Below are 25,322 nucleotides of genomic sequence, written 5' to 3' on the forward strand. Positions count from 1 at the left end.
GGCAAAGGGGTTTGAGCATAGCACGCGAAAACTTTATCAATGACATGTTTCAAAAAAGGTAAACATGTAGCTCCGTTTTAGACATGTTAACTGATTAAGAAATTCAGAAATGATATAAGAAATAGAGGTAGCAGCTCAGGCTTCAGGCTGCAGCTTAATTGGGAGGGGGTACAGTGGGCTGACAAAGTTGATGGGGGGCCATGGCCATGGCAGAAGGTGGGAGTTGTATGGGGTGCAAGGGTGGGGCAAACTAGAATTCCTCCACTAAAGGGCCTTCTTGCACCAGAACATAAGACAATTAACATGATACTTTCTCTTAATAAAGACCTGGAGATTGCTTGGGGAAGTGGGCATTGAGAAGGTTGTAGCTGGTGAATTCTTGTCAAATGGGACAGTATTTTACACTCTAAGGATAAACAAACTTGCAAATCTAAACTTCAACTGTGTTGGAACAAATTCACTCAAAACAAGTATATAGCAGAACAGGCTATATTTCATAGAAATATAAAAATTTTAAATTCTTTTGCAGGATTAACAGTCCTTTTGGGGCAGAATTACAGAAATTATAGTTTTTCAGTATTTGAAAGGTGTGAACAGTTTTCTATCTAGTCTTCTGCTTTATTAAATGCCTAATATGTGTCAGAGCAGCTAAATAATACAAAGGATAGTGTGCTGAGCTTGGAGTCAGGAAGATTTATCTTTCTGAGTTCAAATCCAGCTTCAGCCACTTACTAGTTGTGTGACTCAGGGCAATTCACTTAATCCTGTTTGCTTCAGTTTTCTCCTCTGTAAAATGAACTGGAGAAGGAAATGGCAAAACCCATCTTTGCCAAGAAAACCCCAAACAGGGTACAGAGAGTCAGACATAATTTAAAAAATGAATAACAACTGAGCATTATGTACTGGGGGTAGGGAAGAAATAAATCTTAAGGACCTACTATGTTCCAGGCACAATGGAGTGCTTCACAAGAATAATTTTATCCTCTTAGGAGGTAGATACTATTATTATTTTACATTGTACATTTACAATAATTACTATTATTATTTTACATTTTACAGACGAGGAAACTGAGGCTAAGACAGGTTAAATGGCTCGTGCAGCATCACACAATAAATGCCTGAAACAAATTTGAACTCAAATCTTCCTACTGTGCCCACCCCACTGAATCAAACCAGTTTAGCTCTGTTGTTTTACTTTTTGAACCTTGAACAATTTTGATGAGTGTGTACTGTGTTTTAGTCTGATAAAACAAAATTTCTCATTCTCTACAGCTTGCAGTCAATGTTGTGATGTGGTTCCTCCATTCTGTTCCCCATTAATATCCTCATTAAGGATGCCCTTGACACATGTGGGGAAGCTGTACTCTATAAATTTTGTGTAGATGGGAAGAGATGATTTGCTGAAAAGACTCTGGGTGAGAAAATCTCCCCTCATCCTGGGTGGAAATGGGGACTTATTCATTCAGATAATTGTACCTTTACAATTTAGTATTGCACATGGTTTTCTACAAGATCGCTCACTTTCTTGGCGAAAACTGGCAAGATGGATCATCAAAAAGAACATCAGAAATCAAGTCATACAGATAACCTAAGCTGGAAAATATGGGTGCATGTGTTATCTATGCTTCAAAGTGACTCTGCACCCCTCAGACAGAAACCAGACTTTATGAACAGTCTCCATTTTTTTTTTTTTAAATAATGGAGGAATTATTAAGCAAACAGGCTCTAGAGACTTAAATTTATGGGGCACAGTAGGGTCAAATTTCAGATCTGAAACTTACTGGTTAAATGATTTTGGGCAAGCCACTTTCCCAAGTTTCTGTTCTTTCATTTGTTAAATGGAGATAATATTTACACTAGACCTCATTGGCTTGTTATGAGGAAAGTCCCTTATAAACCCACCAAGATTACGTAAGTATTAAGTGTTGTATTTGAAAAAGTTGTCCCTCCAGAGATGAGTGCCATACTGGTCCTTCCCCCGTGTCAGGGAAGCATAGATTCTCCCAGCCCAGACCCCATTGTCAAATTCACACCAGGCCCTAGAAAGCCTCTTTCAGCTTGATATTGATCCTGTTTGTCTCCATCCCTACTTCTGCTGAGGAATCAGGACCCCACTTCCCTTTGATTCTTGGGCTCACTACCCTGTTTCCAATAGCCATTGGTTGGGGATCATCTGCCATGATATAGCTCCCTGAGGGATTTGCCAATTGCTTCATTGCCTATACAAAGCAATTTAGCACAATGCCTGGTATATAGTAGGCACTTAATATTTATTGTTTGATTGACTTGCTGGTGGGAAGGGGCAATCTCTAACTTTGTCTTGCCTGCAATTTGGTCAGGACAGATAGAGACAATATCTTAGAGAATGATTGGAATGGGCCTGCAATTGAGATGGAAATAGAGACTTGAGGTGGAAAAAGTCAGGAAGAATTGAAGACATGGGCCATTCCTCTTCCAAGAGAGAGGCTTTCAATCCATTCCTGGGTCATTTGCATTACTGGATAACTAATTATAAACAGGCACTGGCTAAAAGCTCTTTGATCTTTCTGGTCTTTTTGAGTTCTGGATTTGTTCCATGTAATACCTTCCAACTGTGTTCCCATTGTAAAAACCAAGCCCACCATCCTTGTCCCACGGGCTGCCTATTCTGCATCCTCTGAGAATGGCCAAGAAACTTGCCTGAATATCTCAGATCCTACAACTTATTTGTGAAGGAATTTCCTTAGAAGTCCACATAGAAAAAAAAAAATTACACAAAGAAAAAGCAAAGAAAAAGTCAACACACTGAGGTCTATGATCTCAGGATATGAAGGTTTCCTTCACCAATGCTGACTGCAGTCTTGTCATTCTGTTTGAGTTTTCCATGTCCTTCCAAAATTTCTCCATAAAGGAGCTGTCCAATATTCAATTCTGAAGGAAAATCACCTTGGGTCCAATAATCTCTGTGTTAAATTTAGGGACCTTTCACACACATTTAAGAATGAAAATCATATAATTCCATATGCAGAGCCTTGCAAGTATTAAACCTATTTGTATGCTTGTTATCTTTGTTTCTTTATGGAAGCTTTTTACAAAGATACGCATTTTAAATCATGAAAAAGGGTAGGAAATAATTTAAGAGGGGGGATTTCTTCTCTTGGCAGGTTAATTCTTTTAGCTATTCCCATTCCTTTAATTTGCTCGTACACATTCATCGCTTTGGGGAACTTGTGAGCACTTCCATTCCAATATAGGATTGTTACAGTTGATTTGAATACTTCTTTTTCTCCTCTTCTCCTATCAACGCACACTTTTGGTCATTGTGTCCTTTTTTTTTCTTTTGGATATTAATATTGCAGCAAATTAGTGAAGGAGGGGCTTCTCAGCCTTGCTATGGATGCGGGAAAGCTTCCTTTCTAGATTCCCACCCTCTCCTAGTTAATAAAGTAAATTGCCCTTTAACTCACAAATCCTGGTCCCTTTGAATTCCAATAGAAGATCTGACCTGTTCCCAGCCCCACCCGGATATGAGCCAACTTTGGGGCTACACCCGAAAGCCCCTCGAGCTAAGTCTCTTATTATAAAAAGGCCACGCTGGGAACCCCTCTTTGCAGAGATTCCAAACATGGCTACCATGTGAGGACCCTCTGTCCACTGGACCCTCTGTCCACTGGACCCTCTGTCCAGTGCCCTCCTTATCTCTCCCTTCGCCTATACTTTAACTTTGCTTATCCAATAATAAACTTCTTTTATCAATCTAGCTCTCCGGGCCAATAAATGCTTTTATTGGGAACTCGCGCCACTACTAGATCCCCTTGCGCCGAATCTGTACCCCAAACCTGCCACTAGACCTTAACCCTAATTTCATTTAGGTACCCCAAAGCTAGACCTCAACACTATCAGAACCTAAAGGCAGTGGACCTGGAATCCTAATAAAACTAGTAAGAGCTCATTTATTGTAGGGCTTATCTGGTAAATGGAGTAATTGCTCTGGTGAACCTTTTATGGGACTTCATAGAATTATAGATCTAGAGTTGTAGAGACCTCAGAAGCCATCCCAACTGGTCGTCTCCCTGGCTCATCTTGTCATCTCTTCTGCCTTTGACCAGATTCTCTTTACCTGGACCGAGTGGACCCGGCTTCCAGAAATCAGGTCTCCATTTCCAGAAGAAAGAGTTAATAGCCTCAGCTTTGGAACTCCCACTTTGGAGCAGAGCTAAACTGATGAATGAATGAGCCCTAATTCAGTTTATCTAGCATAGCAACTCAGTCCACATCAGATTATCCTTCTCATTGTATCCTGATCCATTTTGTCTTTTTGTCATCTGCTGGGTCTTCGCATGATTTACTCTCCTACTTTCTTCTTGCCATCAGACACAATAATCAAATTTTTTTTTCCTGGAAGGGAGTGACAATTGGCTATGCAAAGGTCCAACCCACCATTCTTGTCTTTCTAAGATTATCTTGTTTTTACTCTATCTGTATCTTGTTTAAATTTGTTTATATTCATTGCTGTCCCTAGGCTCCCACCCTTATTAGAATGTAAACAGGCACTTTTCTCACTTTTTCTTTGTATTCCTAGACTAGAAAAGTAAATGTTCAATAAGTGCCTTTTATTCATTCATTCAATCTTGTCCAGATCCCTCTTTTTACAGATACACAGAAAGGCATAGAAGGGTTTTAATGGGTTGGGGAGTTAATAAGTTTTTATTAAATGTTTACTCCGCATCAGGTATTGTACTAAACATTGAGAATGGAAATACAAAAAAGGGGGAAAAACATAGTCTCTGCCCTCAAGGAATCTGGAGGGATTGGATGGGGTTATACATCTATCAGAGCTTCAGAGAAAAAAAAATTATTATCTTTATTTTATAAATGAGAAAAGAGAATAAAAGAAATTAAATATTTGTCTGCATTTTCATGGCCAGTAAATGTCAGAGATGGGCATTAAATGCTGATTTTTCTGGCTACAAAGTCCAGTCCATTTTCGTATCATCATTTTTCTAACGGATGTGCTGGATGTCTCATTGGCATCTCAAACTCAACATACCAAAATGGAACCAATGACCTCCTCTTGCCAAAGTTCTCTGTCTCTCGTGAGGATATCCCTATACTCTCAGGCATTCAGGATTATCACTTTGGATTCTTTTTTTTTTTTTTTAATAACTTTTTATTGACAGAACCCATGCCAGGGTAATTTTTTACAGCATTATCCCTTGCACTCACTTCTGTTCCGATTTTTCTCCTCCCTCCCTCCACCCCTGTCCCCAGATGGCAAGCAGTCCTTTACATGTTGAATAGGTTACAGTATATATCACTTTGGATTCTTTGTTGGTCCTACCCCTTTCCTAATTGCAAATATCCAATCATTTGCCAAGCCTTATCAATTTTGCTTCTACAATATCTTCTGCATTCATACACTTCTTTCAACTCCCATGACTATCACCTATAGTTCAGGCTTTCAGCCTGGATCCTGCAAAAGCTTCAGAAGTGGTTTCTTTGTTGATAATCCCTATCCCTCTCCAGCTAATCCTCCACACAAGTGCCAGAATAATATTGTAACCAAGCTGACCGTGTCACTCCCATCCTCAGCAAACTTCAGTGGCTCCCCATTCCTTTGGGGACTCCCCAGGTCCATCCATTCAAGATCTACACTCTGTCGTCCCATCTACTCTATTTCACGAATTTTACATTACAACCAAAATGCATTTGCTGTTCCTAGAATCCACTCATCTCTCATCTCCATGCATTTGCACAAGGTGTCCCTAATGCCCTCCTGATCTCTACCTCTCAGATCCTTTTCTTCAAGGGTCAGTTCATGCCACCTTTTCTGTTTTTTTATTTTCTCCTTGATAGTGTTCTCTCTCCCATTCAAGTAGCAACCCACAAGCATTTACTGAGCAGTTTCTATATGTGCTGAGATACAAAGAAAGGCAAAAACATGATCCCTGCCTTCAAGGAGGGCATTTTAAGGGGGTTCCTAGCTAGGAGCATTTGAGACACAGAAAGACTAGATGAAAAAAATCTGGAAAAGGAAGGCTTTGGCAGCTGAGGGCGCAAAGAAAAGCTGTGATGTATTTGAGCTGAGCCTTGAAGGAATCCAGAAAAATCAAGAGGCCTTAGGGGTGAGGGGGGGCAGAGAATTGTAAGAATAGGGGATTCATAGTGCAAGGAAGGGAGATGGAATGGTGTGCCTGAGGAGCTGAAAATGAGTGTGTATATCTGGATTGTAGAGTAGGGAGAGGGAAATAAAGTGTAAACCTGGACAGGTAGAAAGGGGTCAGATTATGATGAACTTTAAATGCCAAACATCTTTTATTTGATCTTAGTGGTAACTGTGTGGGGAAAGGTAAAGAACTTACAGATTAAGCACATATTGATCAGAGAGAGCTAAATTGATTGAAGCCTTAAGGCCTCACTCTGGGCTTCTCCAGAGTCACATGATTTTAGATAAGGCTTGGGCTACATTCCATTGTCCAAAGAAGGGATTAAAAAAGTTTAGAAGCTGTACATCACCTTATCTACTGCATTCCACTGACCAAATAGGGGAAGAGACTTATGTGACCAATCACAACATAGAGAGGGTGGGATTTGGGGGGTTCTTTGTCTGAAATGTATAAATACTGTGAACATTTTCAAGGGAGTGGCCCTGTCCTGCTGTGAATTTGGCTCACAGACCAGGATGGGGTCCGCTTCTCGAGATTCTAACAAATAATTCTGCTTTCTATGAGTGATCTCTGAGTAGTCAATTTGGGGAGGTCTTTTTGTCCCAAACAATAGGGAGTTATGGGAGATCTCTGAGGGAAGGATGGGGGGATAGTCAGATCTATGCTATATCTAAGTCGCTTTGGCAACTGAGTAGAGAACGGATTGGGGTGGGGAGAAACTTGAAGCAGAGAGACAGGCTAGGAAGTTATAGAAGCAGTCCGGGCCTGAGGTGATGAATGTCTGAACCAGAGTTCTGAGTTCGAGCTGTATGAATGATGTAGATGAAGGTGACAAGGTGTTGTGGATGTAAACTTGACAAAGTTTGGCAGTGGATTGAATATGTAGCGTAAATATGAGTGAGGAGTACGGACAATGGTTCTGAGTCAAGGATGTGAGCCTGAGTGACTGTGAACAGGGTGGCCCTGCCAAGAGTGATAGAGAAAATTTGAAAGGAGAGAATTTCAGAGGAAAGGATTTTGGATAGATGATTTTGAGGCAGTTGGAGCTATATCATGATACATAAGGGAGAAACTAATATCAGATATAAAGATCTGGAAGTCACCCACATAGGATGATAACAGACTTTCATGAGAGCAAACAACTATAGAGAAGAGGTCCCAGGACAGAGCCTTGAGGAACATTCACCATTGATGAACAGGATTGGGTTGAAGAATCAGCAAAGAAAACTGAGAAGGGACACTTGAATGGGTAGAAGGAAAATCAGGAGAGAGCAGAGTTGCAAAAACCTAGAGAGGACCGAATATCCAGGTGGAGGGTGATTGACAGTTCTGAAGACTTAGAAGCCATAGAGAGTTAAGATGAGAAAAGATAATTCAATATGTTAGTTAAGAACTCACTGGTAACTTGAGCGAGGGCAGTTTAGGTTGGAGGATGAAGTCCAAAGCTAAATTATAGAGGGTGTAAATCTTTTCATTGCAGAGGTTCTCCCATCCTACCTCATGTGATTCTGACTCAGCCACCCTTACTGAGCCATGGAAGCATGAGTGACTAATCCAGGGAAAAGTCAAAAGGTCTGATGGGTGCATCTTCTGGATTACAACTGGGTAACTTGATGACTAAACCCTTCAGCACATCATAGTGTTGGCTGGACCATGCCCCCCTCGGGTTTTTTGTTTTCTTATGGTTTTTTGCTCCGTTTGATAGCTCGGATTTTGCCTGACTCCCGTGAGGATGACTCCTTTTTTGCTCTCCTGCTTAAGTTGATCGTGTTGCTTTGGTTTTTCCAGTCTGTTTCCATCCATCTGAATCTTGGGAATTTGGCATCAGACACAGCTTTCTGGTTAGCTGGCTGTGCACTGAGCACCTGGCTCACCGACTCTTCCGAATAATTGGCTGTGGACCTTGCTCCTTCCGGGACTGAATTGTGCTATTGGACTCTAAAAGGGCTCAACCTTGGATATGGGTGGGGGACCTTGTTTTCTGCCAAGGGCCGTCTGGGTACATCATTCATGGGATACAAAATTATCAACTTATAGAACTCAAACAGTGGGAAATTCAGCATCCTGCAGTGGCCTTAGCAAATGATGCAGCCTGAGGGCCAGATGTTCCCCACCGCTGGATAGATGCAGGTGGGCATGTGCTAGAGTCAGTGTGGGTCTGCTCTAGAGCTGATGGTTAAACTTTCAAGGAGCATTTACACCTCAAAAACTGGCAAAGGCCACAATACCAGGGTTTGGCTTTGTTTTTGTTGCTTGTCTAGACTTAAGAAAATGAAAGAAAAAATGTTAACAAATGCGAAGGAATCTTCAAAGTGTGTTATATATCTTTTTATTGTTGTTTTTCTTTTTTTCCAGAGAGATTGTTAAACATTTGTCGGAACGGAAAAGTTTAGAGTGGAACAAACATTCAGATGTCCTGATAATCAGGACCTAGAAGCAGGGACTTGAAAAGGCAGATGACAAAGGAGGGTCTAGAAAGGCCCATTGAAGGATTTATGCCTCAGCTGAGTACAAAGAGTCTTTATCTGTGATTTATCTCAGCTGTATAGGGAGAGATAGCAAGACCTGGAGCCTGGAAAACCAGTCTCCCGGATTGCAGATCTTCATTTCTAAGGGAAGTTCAGTCAGTCAGTCAACAAGCATTTATTGGGTGTGGCTTGTGTGCCAGCCTTAACTAAGGGCTAAGTCTACAGAGAAAGGTAAAAACAGTTCCTGCTCTGGATAAGCTCACAGTCTAATGGAGGAGACAACACTAGGGCGTGTGTGTGAGTGTGTGTGTGTGTGTGTGTGTGTGTGTGCGAACATACACACACATACAAAGTTTGCATTGTAATTGGGAAGATAAAATATAACTAGGTGATAACACACATGGCAATATATTTATTCTGCCTGCACTTGCACACATACGTGTTTTTATATACATATATGTGTTAATATATTTCACAGGGATATATGAGCCTGGGAAAAACAGGGGAAAAAAGTCCAGAAAAAGGGCAAAGAGCAAAGCCCCGTGAGTGTCAGTTTGAGATGAGCACAGACGGAAGCTTCTTCCCTTAATCATCATCTCACCCAACCTGCATCTAGGCAGGAAAATCCTGACCCAGGGCCAGACCTGTTTGAACCACCCAGTTCTCGCTGCACAATCAACAGTCGGCTCTTCATCTGGTTAGCAGACCAGAACCAGGGATAGAATGTCTGCTCTTGTTCCCAGTGGTGGACAGGGAATTTCTATTATACGTCTCTTCCGTGTGGGGATTGCGTCAGCCTCCTGTGACACATGTAGTCCCCTCTGGGGACTTCCTACATATATCATACACAATGTGCATCTATTCATATGGAATACAGAGAATATAAAACTGGTATATATTACACTAGAAATACATCGCAGTGTGCTGTTGTTCAGTTGTTTCAATCGTGACTCTTCACATTTGGAGTTTTCTTGACAAATATACTGAAGTAGTTTGCGTTTCCTTCTCTGGTTCATTCATTCTCTGTTGAGGAAATTGAGGCAGACAGGATTAAAATGATCACCCCGGATCATATTCAGGTCTTTCTGACTCTCGGCCGGAGAGCCCTCTAGCTGCCTCATAATCCAGCAAAAAGAATAAACTGTGAAGAAAGGTAAGAAAAAAAGGTACTCCCAGGAAAGGAAAAATGGGGAAAAGCTGTAGCTAAAGATGATGGTCATGGATGGAGGAATCTCCCTTCTTTTCACCTTTGAGTGACAGCAATGGAAAGGGAACCCCGAGATCCAGCAGCAATGGGTCAAATAATTACAGTATTTTGAATGCCATCATTTTGGGTCTTCATGGTCCCCCCAGTGCCTGACAAGGAGCCTCCCACATAGTACCGAATAGAGAAAAGCTTGGCTCGAATAATCTTGGAGGGGTTACTCCAGGCTTTTGGGTGGGAATCTCCATTTCATCAATCATGTGACTTTGACTCTGAAACTTCTTTTCTCTAGTTCTAGCCCCTCTCCTCTCATTGCCCCCTGAACTTTCTAATTAGATCCACTATCAAAACTGTAATCTGTGTCTATGACTAGCTAGAGACCTATTAATGGGACATGGAGCTTGGCCACTGCAGCTCCTCTCCTTCCTGAGAAAGCTCACGACAATAATTTAGTGATTCATTTTACTGCTTACATTTTATTTCAATGCTTATCACAGAATGGAAATTATAAAAAAAAAAAAAGATAAAGAAAAGTAAGGGAAGAGCCTTTAGACCTTGCACATATACATTGTGTGTGGGGGAAAAATTAGAAGTATGACTTAAGTAAGGTCTATATAATGCATGTACATATATGTGTGTGTGAAGTAATATCCATTTCTATCTGTGCACATAGATGTGTGTAGATGGTGTTGGGAACTTCCATTAGGGTTGCCTCCCTTCATAATTTGATTTAGGGAACCAGCACTAATTGTTGTTTGAGTCACTTAAGTCAGGACTGAGTCTTCATGACTGCAGATGAAGTTTTCTTGGCAGAGATATTGGAGTAGTTTGCCATTTCCTTCTCTAGCTCATTTTACAGATAAGGAAACTGAGGCAAACAGGGTGAAGTGACTTGCTTAGGCTCACACGAGTATTAAGCATTAAGTATTATGAGGCTGGATTTGAACTCTCAAAGTGGAGTTTTCTTGACTCCAGTTCCAGCACTTTACTACCCCACTGATGCCCTATAATCACTAGACTGAGGTAACAAATGTTTGCAAGTCTGTCAGAGCTAGTTAACTGGCAAAAAATGGCTGCTATCCTAATAGGATTTGATAAACTCAGTTATTTTAACAAACATCTATTGAGCACCTACTATATCCCAAACACAGATGAAAATAAAAGTCCTTACTTTGAGGAGGCTTCTGGACAATAATCTGCCCTTGTTCTTGTGTACTTGTAAATGAGATAGCGTACCAACCCTCAGTTAGCTAGGGCAGAGCTTCTTAAAGTTTTTCCACTTGTAACTTCTTTTCCCTAAACATTTACTAATAATAAATCATAATTTTGCAACTTCCCACATTAAGTTGGGCGACTCCAAATGGGTCATGACCTGCCAAGGGCTTGGAATCAGGGAACGGTTCCTGGAGTGGACGATCATTCTGGTGTTAAGAGGATGGAAGGGTTTTGAGCATCAAAACTGAATCAGTATGAGGTGGGCGCTAAGGAACTTGGAGCTCCGTTGAGCGAGAGTAAGGTCAAAGAACTTAGAGAAGAGGATTTCCCTGGTCCAGTTTATGGTTATATCACTAGAGCATTGACATAATAACCATGATAATAATGTCATAAAATCAGGGAGCATGGTCTGATCTGCTATCCAGGATGTGTTCTAGAGTTCATCAGTAAATATTCCCTGACTGATTTTAAGTTAATGTATGTATATTTTGCATGGAGGATATAAATAGCTGTCCTCTAACTGATTCATCCTACAACTGAGCAGCTTTCCACTACCTTTTTGGGAAGGCCTCAGTCATTCTACATGGGAATTGAAGTCATTGGGGAGATTTTTTTGAGGATCCCTATGGCAAATGGTTATTCATTCAAGGCTTTCTGCTTTAATCCTATTAGAAAATATTTTCTTCCTTAATACTGCAAAGGAAATGCTTGAAATTAGACACAGAATGACTGGGAGGTAAAATAAAAAGATTTTCTGGCTTTCCTGGGCCTCCGAGACAGAAATGAGAACATTCCCCAATGTGTTCCCAAAATCTTGATGCCAGAGGACTCTTGGACATAAAAGTTCTATGCCTATCTTTCGAATTAATTGGAATCCCTTTAAAATGCCAGGAGAAATGCCCATCTGAGAAAATTTTGCAGGGAGCCACTTTATGTCAAGTGGGACTTCAACCACAAAATGAAGAGTTTCAAGGTTAGAGTACTGGGAAGTAGTGATGGGACAAGTTGTGGATTCGGAGGACTTAGTTCTTTGACGTTCCTGACCTAATCAACTCCAGAATCAAACACAGCTTTTAAGGCCTGTCATCACCCGGCGTCTTCTCACCTTTCCAGTCTTCCCATACTTTGTTCTTTAACCCAATGACATCCACTTCCTTGCTGTTCTACGCAGACTCTCCACCACGGGACTCTGGGAATGTCATCAGCTGTACCCCACCCCATTCCTGGAACTCTCTTTCTTAATCTCCACCTCGAGCTCCAGCTAAAGTTTCACCTTCTTCAAGACTTTCCTGGTCCTCCTTAACCTTAGTTTCTTTCCCTTGGAAATTAGTTCCAATTTACCTCATACAGTAAATAAGTTGGTGGTTTGCCAGTTGTATCTAGAGCAGGACTGTTTTCTGACATTTCTTTGTATCTAAGTGTTCAGTATACAGTAGGAACTTAATAAATGCTTGACTTCCTTTGGAAAATAATAAGAGAGGTTTGGATTAGCTGATTTCTAAGCTTTCTTCTAGCTCTAAATCTATGATTTTTTTATTAGTGAGCCAAAATGTCTTAACTGATTTAAAGCTGTCCATACCATTGGATCCGAGATGTTACATGTGGATGAAGAAATTAAGTTGGAAGGCTGTGACCTTCCCAAGTTCACAAATTTAATAAGTGTGAAAGGCAGTCTTTGAAGGGTAAAATCCCTGGCCGGGGGCCTCTGAATTCTTTCTGTCCTCTCTACTGTCATCACAAACAGCAAAGATAAAATACTAACAGACCCAGGTGGAACAAGGGTCTCAGTGGTCATAGGAATATCAACTTGGGGTTTCGAATCTTCCCCCTTTGCTTTACAGAGAGGGAAACTGAGCCCCAGAGAATTTACAGACAAGAGTAATATGCAGCAAAGTCAGGATTTCAGTCCAGGCCCTCTGACCCCAAACCCAATGTATTTTCCGTTGCTTCATGCTGCCTCCCAAGCAGAGGCAAAACAGCTAATGGGAGATGGATCTTGTAGGCAAAGCCGACTGATCCTTCATGATCAGTCCTCCTCCTACCTTTCTAGCCTTCTTGCTTGTTCTTCCTCCCAGCCCACTCCTTGAACTCTGGAACCCCGTGAAGTTCTTATTGCTCACACAAAACACTCCATCTCCCAACTCCAGACCCCATCTCCTGATGCCGTAAATTCTCTGCCCTCTCCTCTCCATCTCCTGCCTGCCCTGGTTTAGTTCAAGTCCCAGCCACACTCCCACCTACTACTGGAAATGATCCCAGTTCCCCTGAATACCAGCGCTTTCCCTCTGTTGATTATTTCCAATTTAACCTCCAATAACCTAAAGGAGGGTTAACTTCTTCCATCTTCTCTCTCAAAGCTGGAAGTTAGCAGTGACCAGAGCTAGAGCAGAGATCCAAGAGGTAGAACTGGCGAATTCTCCTCTGTCCCTCTCTCCCCATTCTCTCCCTTGACCTCACAAAGGCTCAGGCCATTGGTCACACCAATGAAGGGGACAGTCCCATCCCACCAGTGAGCTTCGAGGCTCAGGTTACATAGAAACAAACGGTCCCCCTCCATCATCTTTTTCTAAGATAAATCCAGATTGGTTTATGATGATAACGACTGTATTATCGAGGAAGATAGCTAAGTCTTTAAAGGTTTGCAGGGGGCTTCTTTTATATTCTTTCATCTTGATGTTTGATTTGCTAAAAAGCAAGACTTACCTGTGGTTTAAATTCTCAGGCTTGGAAAGCCCTCTGTGAGATGGTCCAGCCCAGGCTCTTCAGAGAGACACAGGCCACGATTAACAACAGGCAAGTGCAGCTAACCTGGAGAAAACAAGAACCAAACTTCCACCCCCACCCCCAGCCCCCAAACAAAACAAAACAAAAGCCAACCAGCCTCTCCCCAAGCTCGCTTTGCCTGGCAGAACTCTGGCACAGATCAGAGCCTCCACCAGCCACTGTGACTGTTAAACCTCAAGAGGCCCTTAGAAACTCTGTGGTTGAGCACAGGAGCCCCCAGATTAGTTAAAACTGCTTTGGGTTATTACAAGTAGAGACTTTAAATAGTCATTGCCTGAAGGAAAACTTCATTGTGTCCCAGAGTTGGATAAACCAAACTAAACGCCCCCAAACCAATTACCCCTCCTGATCTCCCCTCCATGAGCACCAGTTGGGAGGAGTTCGGGACCTTCTGTCCATCAGTCCTTCAAATCCTCTTCCAGAGAAGTGTGGACACAAGGGCAGGCCTTCTCCCCAGAAGAGTCCTCAGGGATCACTTTGTCCACAAATCATTTATTTTTTCAAATAGATGTATTGATTTTAATATCTATTGGTCATTGCAATGCTTTATGTATTTTAATTCATAGCCATTCATCTCTACTTGTGCTTTAAACCACTTTTTTCCACCACCAGGGAACAATTTCCAAAATTAAATAATAACATTTAAGTAGCATTTATTTCCAGGCTCCTTTTCTTTTTCCTCGGGGGGCATTTTGGAGCTTAGGTTTGGCATCATTAATCAAGAGCGCTCTTGGATGGGTCTCAAGCTATCTTACTGAAGATCAGGATGGATGATAAAATATCATGAAGAACTTGATGAGATCATACTATGATGGGGAAAACAGTTTCACTTTAAATAAAAGGCGCGGTGGAGTAGGTTCCTCTCTAACTTTTCCAATAAGTTGTGTTCCAAAAGTTCATTTATAAGCGGTTCTGTGGAACCAAGATAGCATTTTTCTATCAAAACAATGTCATACTGAATCTGGATCAAAGCATAGTATTTTTATCCTTTTTTTGGTTATTGTTTATTTGCCTATTTTTTCTTTCTTTCTTTCTTTCTTTCTTTCTTTCTCTCTTTCTCTCTTTCTTCCTTCCTTCCTTCCTTTCTTTTTTCTTTCTTTCTTCCTTCCTTCCTTCCTTTCTTCCTTTCTTTTTTCTTTCTTTTTTTCTTTCTTTCTTTCTTTCTCTTTCTTGTGATTTTTCCCTTTTGATCTGCTTTTTCTTGTACAACATGACAAATATGGAAATGTGTTTTTAAAAATTGCACATATTTAACTTATATCAGATAGCTTGCTGTCTTGGGAAGAGGGGAGATAAGGGAAGGAGGGAGAAAAATTTGGCATACAAAGTTTTACAAAAATGAACGTTGAAAACCATCTTTACATGTATTTGGAAAAATGAAAAACTATTGAAAAAGTACAATGTCATACAAAGAAATTAGATAAGAAACCATTTCCCAGCTGTGAAATGCAATCGAAATGTGGGCTTCTATTATCATTGCTACTTATATGGATAGGTTCCCAGGCTAGCCTACAAATACCTATTATATTGAATGTAGCCAGAGTATGGTACTGTTCTAAGATAATCTGTATCTGTTACAATATTTCTTTGTAACTTTTTTCTTCCATTTTTAGGTCACCTTCATTTCTAAATATTCCTTTATCCTTCCTTTTTTACCCAGCTAATCATCTCTTGTTATAAAGGTTAAAAAAAGGAGCGGGGCAACTAGTTGGTGCAGTGTACAGAGCACCAGCCCTGAAGTCTGGAGGACCTGAGTTCAAATGTGATCTGAGACACTTAACACTTCCTAGCTGTGTGACTCTGGGTAAGTCACTTAATCCCAATTGCCTCTGGAAAAAGAGGGAAAAAAAGGAAAAAGCAGTTTGAAAACACTAATCGGTGCTTCAATTTTGATGGCATATGCAACATTCACAGCTCTGATCTCCTAGCTATGGGAGGGAGATGATCTTGGACACTAAACAGGCGTTTTGGATGATGTTCTTTCATTTATGTTCTGTGACTGCGGGAAACACATTCATGGTTTTGCCTTGAGACACTAGGATGATACCTCCCCACACCTGTAATGGGCTCAGAGATTTCCCTGCTCCCCATCTTGGTCAGAGCAAGGACTGTCTCGATGGCAAGCCCCCAGTGTGGGAAGGCAGGGGATATTTCAGGGTGGGTACCGTGGAGTACAGGAAGGCTGAGGTCCTCACTCTACCCCCTCCCTGCCCCAATCACCTCCAGGAACTTCATTTTTGATGAATATCTTCAAAGTCTTCTCAGAATTTTCTACCTCTAGGTGACTTAAGCAGGCAAACAACATACCCAGCATTCTCTTAGCCAATCAAGAGTTCCATTTCTTTCTGCCGCAAGAAAAAAAGGTGGTCCCTCTGCAAAAAGGCCTCCCAGGTTTTTGTGACAGCCCAGTTAGATTTGCATGGGAAGAGAGAGGGTGGGCTGAGACTTAGAGTGACAGCTCTATGGTTGTTTTGAAGCAAGGGGAACTAGTGAAGGGCAAGGAGAAAAATGGCTAGGAAACTCTAGGGGGTTGGCTGTCAGGAGCTGTGGGGAGCCTGGGCCTCCCGCCAAGAGATATTTCTTAATCTTGGCTCACTTCCCAGTCATTCCTTTTCTTTTCTTCTGAGGGGTCTAGGGCAGAGGATGTTAACAAGGGGTCCAGGGATTGATTTTGGGGTGTCTGTGAATATATAGGAGAAAAAATTACATTTTTCTATACACTAACCTTTAAGTACCTTTTATGTAGTGTTTCCTTTAATTAATTCAAAAACACTATTTTGAGAAGTTCATAAAGCTTTACCAGATTGCCCAAAAAAGAATTTGGAATCTGTGGTCTAGGGGCTGAACCCTATGTTCTCCATAGCCATTAGTTTCATCTAAAAAAGCAGAATGAGAGCTTTTCCTTGGCTCTTTGTATAACAGAACCATGCACTTCCATCTTAGAAAATATCCTTTGGGAATTTTTAAGGCTAGTAAAAAAGAAATAGTCAGAGAGTACAAACAAAACCAAACCCATTTTACCCTCCTCCCTCTCTCCCTGTCTGTCCCTCCCTCTTCCTCCTTTTCCTTCTTTCCTGTTCTCTTTTTTCCTTTTTTTTCTTTCCCTTCCCCACTCCTCTATTTCTTCTTCTTTTTTAAACTTAAAGAACAAAAACCATACGCTGATGGTGATATTAGTCTTTGCCCACAGAAGACTGAAGATTTAGATTTCAGATGAAAAACACTAGGCTATTGTGGGCATCTGTACCAGGAACTGGAGTTGGGAAAGGGGCCTCGGGTGGTGGACAAGGAAATAATTTGAAGGAGAATTATTTACATTTCGATTTCTTTTTAGGGCTTACAAAATACTTTCCTTGTAGCAACCTTAGAGTAGATCTTTTAGTAGTGGAAGTGTTAATATTTAGTGGTTTAAACAATAAGGGGCAAGGGCAGGACATCTGAAAGGCAGATGGAAAGAGAGAAGAATGAGAAATGGTGGTGGGAGGAGCCAACCTGCCTTTCTCAGGTCTTTTATTTGCCTTTGGAAGGACTCGGATAACTAGGCCTTAGTACTATTACCCTTTGGGGAAGAGCCATTAATTTTGCTCTAGTGCCCAAGGGATGGATAGCCCAATGAGCAAAATGAGCTGAACTAAGTTCCATTGGGTAGTTGAGGAGGGAAGCCGTGGAAAGGAAGCAAATGTTCAGCTCCCAAGGACTTTGAAGTGATGCAACAACCCATTCTTTGTTCCCTGTGACAGCAGCAGGGATGAAGGTACCATGAATTAGAGAATTGGCTTCTGAAGTTGTAGAACCAGGTCATCCAGACCTGAAAAGGAGTGACTGCCCTATGGCATTCTCCAAGAGTGGGAGGACACCAGGAGCCCCTCTTGCCTGTCTCCACCCCAGAAGCTGCAGAGATAAATATGACAGTGAGCACAGGTGCTTTTTAGGAGAAACTGAATCTGGACCCTGCTGGCTGCTATTTCAGCTTGGATTTCTTTCACTGAGCATAGAAGGCAACCTCATGAGTTTAAGACATCACGGGCCCCAGACACCTGCACCAGTCACAATGTGGGATTTTGACCCTGAATTTACAACAAATGCTTCTTGGAGGGAAAAATAGCCATTGCTGGAGAAGCCCAATCATCAGCTACTTGCCAGAAGATATGAAACTTGAGGGAACTGCTCAGAAAGTAAGGGATTAAGATGAAGAGGAAATGACTATTCAGAAGGTCTTCAAAATGTTTCATGGTGCAGTTTTAAGAATCAACTGACAAAAGAAAAGTTCAAGAAAATCGACAGGATTAATGGGAAAAAATGCAAAAACTTGTTGGCATAGCAATACCAGACCTAAAACTCTGTTATAAAACTTGGTCATCAAAATGTATTGGTTTTGGTGTTGGCTAAGAACTAGAGTAGTGGATCAGTGGAATATGTTAGGTACACAAGACTCAATAGTCAGTGACAATAATAATCTATACTTTAATAAAACCAGAGACTCCAGCTTCTTTGATAAGAACTCACTATTTGACAAAAGTCACTGGGAATATTGGAAAATGTTATGTTAGAAACTAGCCATGGACCAACATTTCACATCAGGTATCAAGATAAAGTCAAAGTGGACACATGATTTAGGCATAAAGGGTGATACTATAAGCAAATTAGGAAAGCAAGGGATAGTTTACCTATCATCAGATATTTGGAGAAAAGAGAAATTTATGACCAAACAAGAAATAGAGAACATTATGAAATGCAAAAAAAAAAAAAAAAAATGGATAATTTTTGTTGTACTAAATAAAAAAAAAAAAATACACAAACAAAAACAATGCAACCAGGATTAGAAGTGAAACTGAAAGATGGGAATCATTTTTCCCCCTAGGCAATTGGGGTTAAGTAACTTGCCCAGGGTCACACAGCCAGGAAGTGTTAAGTGGCTGAGTTCAGATTTGAATTCAGGTCTTCCTGACTTCAGGGCTATTGCTCTGTCCACTATACCAACTACTGCCCCAGGAAACATTTTTTATTGTATTTCTGATAATGGCCTCATTTCTAAAATATACAGAGAACTGAATCAAATTCATAAGAATGCAAGTTATCCCCCAATTGATGGGGGATGATGGGGTCAAAGAATATGAGCAGACATTCTCAGATGAAGAAATTAAAAGCCTTCTATACTCATTTGGAAAAATGCTCTAAATCGCTATTGATTAGAGAAATTCAAATGAAGACAACTCTGATTAGAGAAATGCAAATTAAGACAACTTTGAAGTGAGATTTCACAACTCTCAGATTGACTAAAATGAGAGGAAAAAGAATGATAGTTGAAGGGAATGTGGGTAAACTGGGATACCAATACATTATTGGTAGAGTTGGAAACTGATCCAATCATTCTGGAGAGCAATTTGGAACTATGCCCAAAAGGCATGCCCTTTGATCCCGCAGTGTATCTCCCAAAGAGATCATAAAAAAGAGGACCCACATGTGCAAAAATGTTTGTGGCAGTCTTTTTGTAGTGGCAAAGAACTGGAAACTGAGTGGATGCCCATCAGCTGGAGAATGGCTGAATAAGTTATGGCATATGAATGTTATGGAATATTATTGTTCTATAAGAAACAATAAGCATAGGGGCATCTAGGTGGTGCAATGGGTAGAACACCAGCCCTGAAGTCAGGAGGACCTGAGTTCAAATATGATCTCGGACACTTAACACTTCCTAGCTTGTGACCCTGGGCAAGTCAGTTAACCCCAATTGCGGAAAAGAAAGAAAGAAAGGAAAAAAAGAAAGGAAAGGAAGAAAGAAAGGAAGGAAGGAAGGAAAGAAGTAGCGGAAAAGAAAGAAAGAAAGGAAAGGAAAGGAAGAAAGAAAGGAAGGAAGGAAAGAAGGAAGGAAGGAAGGAAGGAAGGAAGGAAGGAAGGAAGGAAGGAAGGAAGGAAGGAAGGAAGGAAGAAAATGCCCAAAGTCACACCAGTAGGGTCAGAATTGGGGTCTTTTGATTCCAAGCACTCTCTAGCAGCTCATTTCCCTGGCTTTCTAATGAGAGCAGGGGGAGTAAAGGAAACAGGTAAAGGCTTTCATTTTACATACCCACTCACAGGTATATATAACATAAACACAATATATGCAATACATGTACATAATGTATATGTGAATATTATACATACACAACATACCCATATACACACGTACACATATGCACAACCCATGCTTGCCACACCTATATAGCATATATGTATCAACATATTTTTGTGTTGCTAAACCAAATATATATGCACATATGTATACATGCATACAGTTGCACAACACATATAATATATCTAATACATATATAACATGTATATGTGTATACCCACATGTACATACACCTAGACACACATATATACTTATATACTTACATACACACATGCATATATTAAAACATATGTATAGGTGAGATGGAAGAAGAGAATATGAGGCTCAAAGTTTAAAAAGAAAGGCATGTTTAAATGATAATTTTTTTAACATTCTTTTTTTAATATAGCTTTTTATTTACAAGTTATATGCATGGATAATTTTATAGCATTGACAATTGCCAAACTTTTTGTTCCAATTTTTCCCCTCCTTTCCCCCACCCCCTCCCCAGATAGCAGGTTGACCAATACATGTTAAATATGTTAAAGTATAAATTAAATACAATATATGTATACATGTCCAAACTGTTATTTTGCTGCACAAAAAGAATCGGACTCTGAAATAGTATACAACTAGTCTGTGAAGGAAATCAAAAGTGCAGGCGGACAAAAATAGAGGGATTGGGAATTCTATGTAGTGGCTCATAGTCGTCTCCCAGAGTTCTTTCATTGGGTGTCGCTGGTTCAGTTCATTACTGCTCCATTGGAACCGATTTGGTTCATCTCATTGCTGAGGATGGCCAGGTCCATCAGAATTCATCATCATATAGTATGTTGTTGAAGTATATAATGATCTCCTGGTTCTGCTCATTTCATCAGTTCATGTTAAATGATAATTTTTTTTTAAATTAAAACTATTTACCACAGAAAAGGATTTTCAACGGAAACAGTGGAGGGTGTGTGTGTGCCAAAACCTCGCCCGGAGAGAAGTGCCACTTATTGAGACTGTAAATATTTATTATAAAATCTAGAAACAATAATTATATGAGAACTTAAATATCTCACTTCAGCCGCCTGACTTGTTACCTGGATAAGTGAGGTAAGAAAATTGTGAAATTCCAGAAAATGGGAAGGATACCTGTAGTCAGGCGGGTAGTCACCCTTCCCATCCTCCTTCATGGCAACAAAACTGGAGCCCAAGAACTTCCCAAGTTTGGCTACACAGTTATGGTAACAGCAGCAGCAGTGATCACTTTTACAGAACTCGGAAAAGTTGGTAAAGGGCCTTCAATACATTATATCACCTGTGTAGGTGATATAGAAGCCTTGTGAGGAGGGAATGGTGGCGTACACAGGTGAAGTGACTGGTTCCCACACGTCGAAGAGGGGTCCCTGAATGCCAACTCCAGCTCTCACTGAAATGCTTCCTCTATCTCTGAGTCCCCAATAGAGCCTTTCTCAATTTCTGGAGGCTTAAGGTTAGAGAGTATTTTAGGTGCATAATATAGATTTAAAATCCGAAGCCCTAGGTTCAAATTCAAGTTCTATTTCTTCCGAGGTATAAATGACCCCAAGTGAGTGACTTTAACCTCCGACTGCCTCAGTTTCTTTATCTGTACAAAGAGGAATTTGGACCAAACAATCTTTAAGGTCTCTTCCAGCTCTAAAGAAGAGATATGGAGGAGGCTAAGGTTGTACACTTGGGCAACATAATGAAAAACACCAGTTGAAGGAATAATAATTGGGAATCAACTAAAAAGACCTGGAGGGATCATAGTTGACCTCAGGTAGGAGGAGTTAACTCAGGCAGCAAAGTCTATGGAAAGACCTGGGTTTGCATCCCAGCTTTTCCATTCACTAGTCGTAATTGCTGTGAGAAGATTCCTAATCTTTCTGAGCCTCAGTTTCCTCATCTGTGAAAAGGGTTTGGTAATGCTTGCCTTCCTTTACCTACTGGAAAGGACTGGAATCCTTCCATTTGGGATCATTTCTGCTCTAGAAGGAAGAAGCCTTGAGAGAAGAGGTCAGTTTCAGGGCTGGTTCTGAGTCACACTTTGGGGAATTCCAGTTCAGGCCAAATTTCCTTGACCTGTCTCCCCCATCCCTCCCTCTCTTCTGCCCCCAATTTGAGGAAGTCTCTTGGTAATTAATTTAGAATTCCCAGATTCCTATATCCAAAGGGATCTTAAAGGAGAGAAAGGGACCCACATGTGCAAAAATGTTTGTGGCAAGAAACTGGAAACTGAATGGATGCCCGCTGAATAAGTTATGATATATGAATATTATTATTCTATAAGAAACGATCAGCAGGATGATTTCAGAGATCCCTGGGGAGACTTACATGAATTGATGTGATGAACTAAGTGAAAAGAGCAGAACCGGGAGATCATTGTAGACAGCAACAAGATTATACCATGATCAATTCTGATGGACGTGGTTCTTTCCAACAATGAGATGATTCAGGCCAGTTTCAATGATCTTGTGATGAAGAGATCCCATCTACACCCCAGAGAGGACTGTGGGAACTGAGTGTAAATCACAACATCACATTCTTACTCTTGTTGTTGTTGTTCTTTTGTTTTCTTATTCATTTTCTTCCCTTTTTGATCTGATTTTTCTTTGCAGCAAGATAATTGTATATTTATGTAAACTGGATTTAACATATATTTTAACATGTATAACATATATTGGATTACTTGCCATCTAGGAGAGGGAATGAGGAGGAGAGGAAAATTTGGAACACAAGGCTATGCAAGGGTCAATGTTGAAAAATTATCCACGCGTATGTTTTGAAAAGAAAAAGCTTTAAAAATAAAAATAAAAAATAGAATTCCCAGGTTATTTTAGAACTGGCCTAACCTTCCCTTAGGACTTGGGAGATAAATCTAAGCCTGCAGGGAGTCCCATAGGGTGGCTATATTCTCCAACAGCCTAGCTGGCTCCGGTCCAGACTCCAACCCCAGGCTGGTGCCAGGAGCCTGTGAAATCACCCCCTCAGCTTCAGGGTATGAGTCAGCACCGGCAGCCGCCCCAGAGTAGCCTCTGGGCAATAAATAACCTGTGAATTGGCTGGAGACGAAGCTAGGAAATTCTGGGCAGCAGTTCCTCAACCAGCCTGGCAGGGAACCAGGTGAAAGGTACCCCCAAAGCGGGGGCTTTGGGGGCGTTTGCCGGGCCACAGTTTCCCCCTCCCAAACTTTAAATCCCACTTCTTCCCCTACTCCCACCCCCACCCCGCAGCTACTACAAGTAGCTGGAAAAGGATCCCCAAGTCTCAAGACTGAGCTTATTCCGAACGAGGATCCCCGAGAGTTTCTTCAACAATGTGGCAAGGGAGCAGACAAGTGAGAAAGCCCTAATAACCGGGTCCCGTAAGGGAACCCGCAGGGTCTTAAGACGCTTACAGACTGAGCTTTCATTTCTCCTTTCCAACCGTCCGAGTGCGGCTAAACAACGGGGCTCAAAATAGCAACCCCCAGACTACGGTGGGAGGAACCCTTAAATAAAAAATGAAATGAAACGGCCCGTCCCGAAAAGTTTGCGAACAACATCTCCCCACACTCATGTGGCCACTTGCTCGGCTCCCTGGCATTCCTATGCTCTGACTGGGAAAAACTAAATAGCTAACTTGCTCTATTTCCTACGGATCTCATTCCCTCTCCTTGGTACAGACTGTTCCCCCCACCCCGCACCCCCCCTCCTCCGTCCCCAATTCCCTCCCCCCTCCCAAACTTTACCTTTATAAATCCTACCTTCCTTCAGAGCATGTCTAAAGCTTCATTTCTTACAAGAGCTCTCCTTTACCCACTTCCAGCCACCTGCGACTACTCCACGTCCGTCCCCCCAGCACCAACTAGTTTGTATATATTTTGCACTGACTTATCTGTCCTAGAATGTTAACCCCTTGAGGGCAATCTGTTTGGTTTCTGTGTCCCTAGTACTTAGAATAGTTCTTGGCACATACTAGGTGCTTAATAAATGCTTACAGAATGAATGACTTTTGAAAGTAATTTTTTTCCAGTTTAAATTCCTGGGTCACAAAGGCTAATTCTTTGTTTGACATTCTACCCTTGAACAATTTTTTAAAAATTTTAAAAATATTTTTATTTTTTTAATTAAATTTTTTAAATTTTAATTTAAAATTAAAATTTTTAAATAACTTATTTATTTCCATTTCCATTCTCCTCCCCAGCAAGCCATCTCTTGTAACAATATATTTTTAAAAAAAGAAGTACGGACAGCTAGTTGGCAGAGTAAATAGAGTATTGGCCCTGGAGTCGGAGGACTTGAGTCAAATCCAGCCTCATATACTTAACACTAGCTAGCTGCGTGACTGAGTAAGTCACTTAATTCCAATTACCTCTCATAAAAAAGAGGAGGGGGGGGAGAGGACAAGTACAGGAGAACTCATGCAAACACTAAGTTTGGCAGTTTAGGTAAAGGTCCACACCTGGAGTGCCCTTTGCTGCTTTAATTCTGCCTGAAGAAGGCCCAAGTTGCTTCTGCAGAGTTCCTGTATCTTTTGATGAACTCGGTCACTTTCTTGAAGCCATCAGCCAGGCCATCTCCCGAGATGGCACAGCAAGGCTGGACGTACCAGTCCCGGTCCCCACAATTTTTCTTCATCTTGAATTTCCTGGTGATATCTTCCGCCGTGAAAGCCCCGGGCAGGTCTTGCTTGTTGGCCAGCAGCACCACGGGCACATTCCTGACGTGCTCGTTCTTCAGGATGAGCTCAAATTCCCTGCGGGAGGCCTCCAACTGCTGCTGGTCGGTGCTGTCCACCACATAGACCAGCACATCTGTATTCTCACAGTAATGGTCCCACAGACTCCTCATCTGGAACTGCCCTCCAACGTCCCAGACCGTGAGGTTGATATCTTTCTCCGTCTCTATCATCTCCACATTGAAGCCGATGGTTGGGATGGTTGTGAAGTCCTTGATGCGCTTTAATTTGTACAGGATCGTTGACTTCCCTGAGAAATCCAGTCCCAAGAGCAGAACTCGGGCCTGTTTGACCTTGGAGGATTTAGAGTTCCAGGTACCCATTCCAGGCGCCTTGTCCAGGAGGTCTGTCGGCTTCTCTCAGGTCCTGTAGAAAAAAGGCAGAGAAGGAAAGAGCAGAAACTGCTATGGGTTGAGAATAAGGACCTTTGTACATTTATACTTTGCCTTTGTTGACCCAATTATAGGCAAATAGTGTTTTATGAGGGCTTGGTCTGGCCAGCCTGTGCTAGGAGTGGAGGTGCCATGAAACAATAATCCAATCGATCTTGCCACTCAAAGGTTGAGATATTTTACAAATGAATAGGAGCATGGTAGTGCCATGCTCCAGAAAAAGGCAGCTTTGTTCTTCCTGGAGTGCCAGAATCTGAGTAAGAAAAGGCAGCTAATCAATCAATCAATCAATCAATC

The 25,322-nt window shown here is 41.3% G+C and overlaps 1 protein-coding gene across 1 annotated transcript; it reads right to left on the bottom strand.

Moving 5' to 3' along the window:
• Positions 1 to 23,672: 23,672 nt before the first annotated feature.
• On the bottom strand, positions 23,673 to 25,036 carry ARL14 (ADP ribosylation factor like GTPase 14). Its single transcript, XM_051991030.1, has one exon. The coding sequence runs from the start codon at positions 24,954 to 24,956 to the stop codon at positions 24,378 to 24,380; it is 579 nt and encodes a 192-aa protein (XP_051846990.1). The 5' UTR covers positions 24,957 to 25,036; the 3' UTR covers positions 23,673 to 24,377.
• Between the last annotated feature and the right edge of the window lie 286 nt (positions 25,037 to 25,322).

The sequence above is a fragment of the Antechinus flavipes genome, chromosome 3 (genome assembly GCF_016432865.1).
Source record: "Antechinus flavipes isolate AdamAnt ecotype Samford, QLD, Australia chromosome 3, AdamAnt_v2, whole genome shotgun sequence".
Classification (NCBI taxonomy): Eukaryota; Metazoa; Chordata; class Mammalia; order Dasyuromorphia; family Dasyuridae; genus Antechinus; species Antechinus flavipes.